At 39.9% G+C, this 1716-nt stretch overlaps 1 protein-coding gene across 1 annotated transcript; it reads left to right on the top strand.

The window, feature by feature from the left end:
• The first annotated feature begins 667 nt into the window (after positions 1-667).
• On the top strand, positions 668-1244 carry LOC125831906 (uncharacterized). The gene is made up of 2 exons (XM_049511030.1): positions 668-968; positions 1129-1244. Exons 1-2 carry the CDS (start codon positions 668-670, stop codon positions 1242-1244), a joined length of 417 nt encoding a protein of 138 aa, XP_049366987.1.
• The last annotated feature ends 472 nt before the right edge of the window (positions 1245-1716 follow it).

Below are 1716 nucleotides of genomic sequence, written 5' to 3'. Positions count from 1 at the left end.
AATTCGCTTCAAGGTAGTGTTGAACAAATATATTTCTTCTAAGATGACCATCATCGGTTTGATACTTTGAATGACGTCTTTGAGGCTGCCCATGAGATAGAGATGTAGTTCAAGGAGGAGAAAGTGTTTAAGTATAATACTTCGTCTTCCGATTCTTGGAGCAAGAACAAAGGGGGAGCTCAAACATTGTGAGGTTGGAACAAGGGTTCGAATATCAAGAATGTAGAGGATGGGGTCATATAATGTGTTAGTGCCCCAATCGATTAAATGCTCTAATGCAAGGAGGGGAGATATATCTTAGTGTTGAGAAAGAGCCAGTAGGTAAATGTGAAGAAGATCCTTAAGAAGAGGATGAGTTTGAAGATGGGAAGATGAGGAACCAGAACTTTGTGTCATAGAAGGAGAGAGTGTTGTTCCTCTATATGTGTTGAGGTGAGTTATGATTAGTAAACCAATGGATGATCCGAGCCAGAGAGAGAATCGATTTCACTCCAAATGCTTTATCCAGGATAGTGTGTGTTCATTAATCATTGATAGTGGGAGTTGTGCAAATGTTGCTAGTACTGCGTTAGTGGAATTCTTCAAACTTCCTACCATTAAGCATGATACATCTTACAAGCGCCAATAGTTGAGTGAGTGTGGAGAATTGAGGGTACATAGACAAGTGATGATCAAATTCAAGATTGGGAAATATCAAGATGAAGTTCTATGTGATGTGGTCCCAATGCAAGCTTGTCATGTGCTACTCGGGAAGCCTTGGCAACATGATCGTTCAACCAAACATGATGGGAGAACTAACAAGTATTCACTTGTGTTGAATGATCATAAGTATGTTCTTCACCCTATGTCACCCTCTCAAGTCAATGATGTATATCAAATGATGAGTGAGTCGAGGGAGAAGAAGAAGTGTGAAGAGGAACATGAGGAGGCTGAGAGCCAAGAAGAGGAGGAGAGGAGGAGAGTAGGAAGTTGAAAGGAAAGGCCTAAGTATTGTTGGCTAATTACAAGGAGATAAGGGAGGAAATTGAGTCTGAAAGTTCGTTGATCCTTATCACATATAAGGATCATGTGCTACAAACTAACCAATGTAATTCTTCTCTTCCCAATTCTATTATTTTCTTTTGCAAGATTATGAGGATGTCTTCCCAAAGGAGCTTCCAAGTGGATTGCCCCCTCTTCGGGGAATTGAACACCAAATTGATTTTGTGTCGGGATCACAATTGCCAAACAAGACGGCTTATTGAAGCAATCCGGAGGACACCAAGGAGCTACAAAGGCAAGTTGATGAACTCCTCAACAAAGGTTATGTGAAGGAGAGCATGAGTCCATGTGTCGTTCTGGTTCTATTGGTTCCAAAGAAAGATGGAACATGGAACATGTGTGTAGATTGCCTAGCCATTAACAAGATTATGGTAAAGTATCATCATCATATCCCTAGGTTAGATGATATGCTTGATGAATTGAATGGCTCTTGTGTGATTTCAAAGATTGATCTTAGTAGTGGTTATCACCAAATCTGGATGAACCCTAGTGATGAATGGAAAACTGCATTCAAGACCAAGTTTGGTCTATATGAATGGTTGGTGATGCCATTTGGTCTCACTAATGCTCCTAGTACCTTTATGTGTCTCATGAATAATGTGATGAAACCCTTTATAGGGAAATTTATGGTTGTCTATATTGATGATATCTTGATTTATAGCAAGACCATGCAAG

Source organism: Solanum verrucosum, unplaced genomic scaffold (genome assembly GCF_900185275.1).
Source record: "Solanum verrucosum unplaced genomic scaffold, falcon-dt-bn FXZP01000185.1, whole genome shotgun sequence".
NCBI lineage: Eukaryota > Viridiplantae > Streptophyta > Magnoliopsida > Solanales > Solanaceae > Solanum > Solanum verrucosum.
This window is presented reverse-complemented; position numbering and strand designations above follow the sequence as displayed.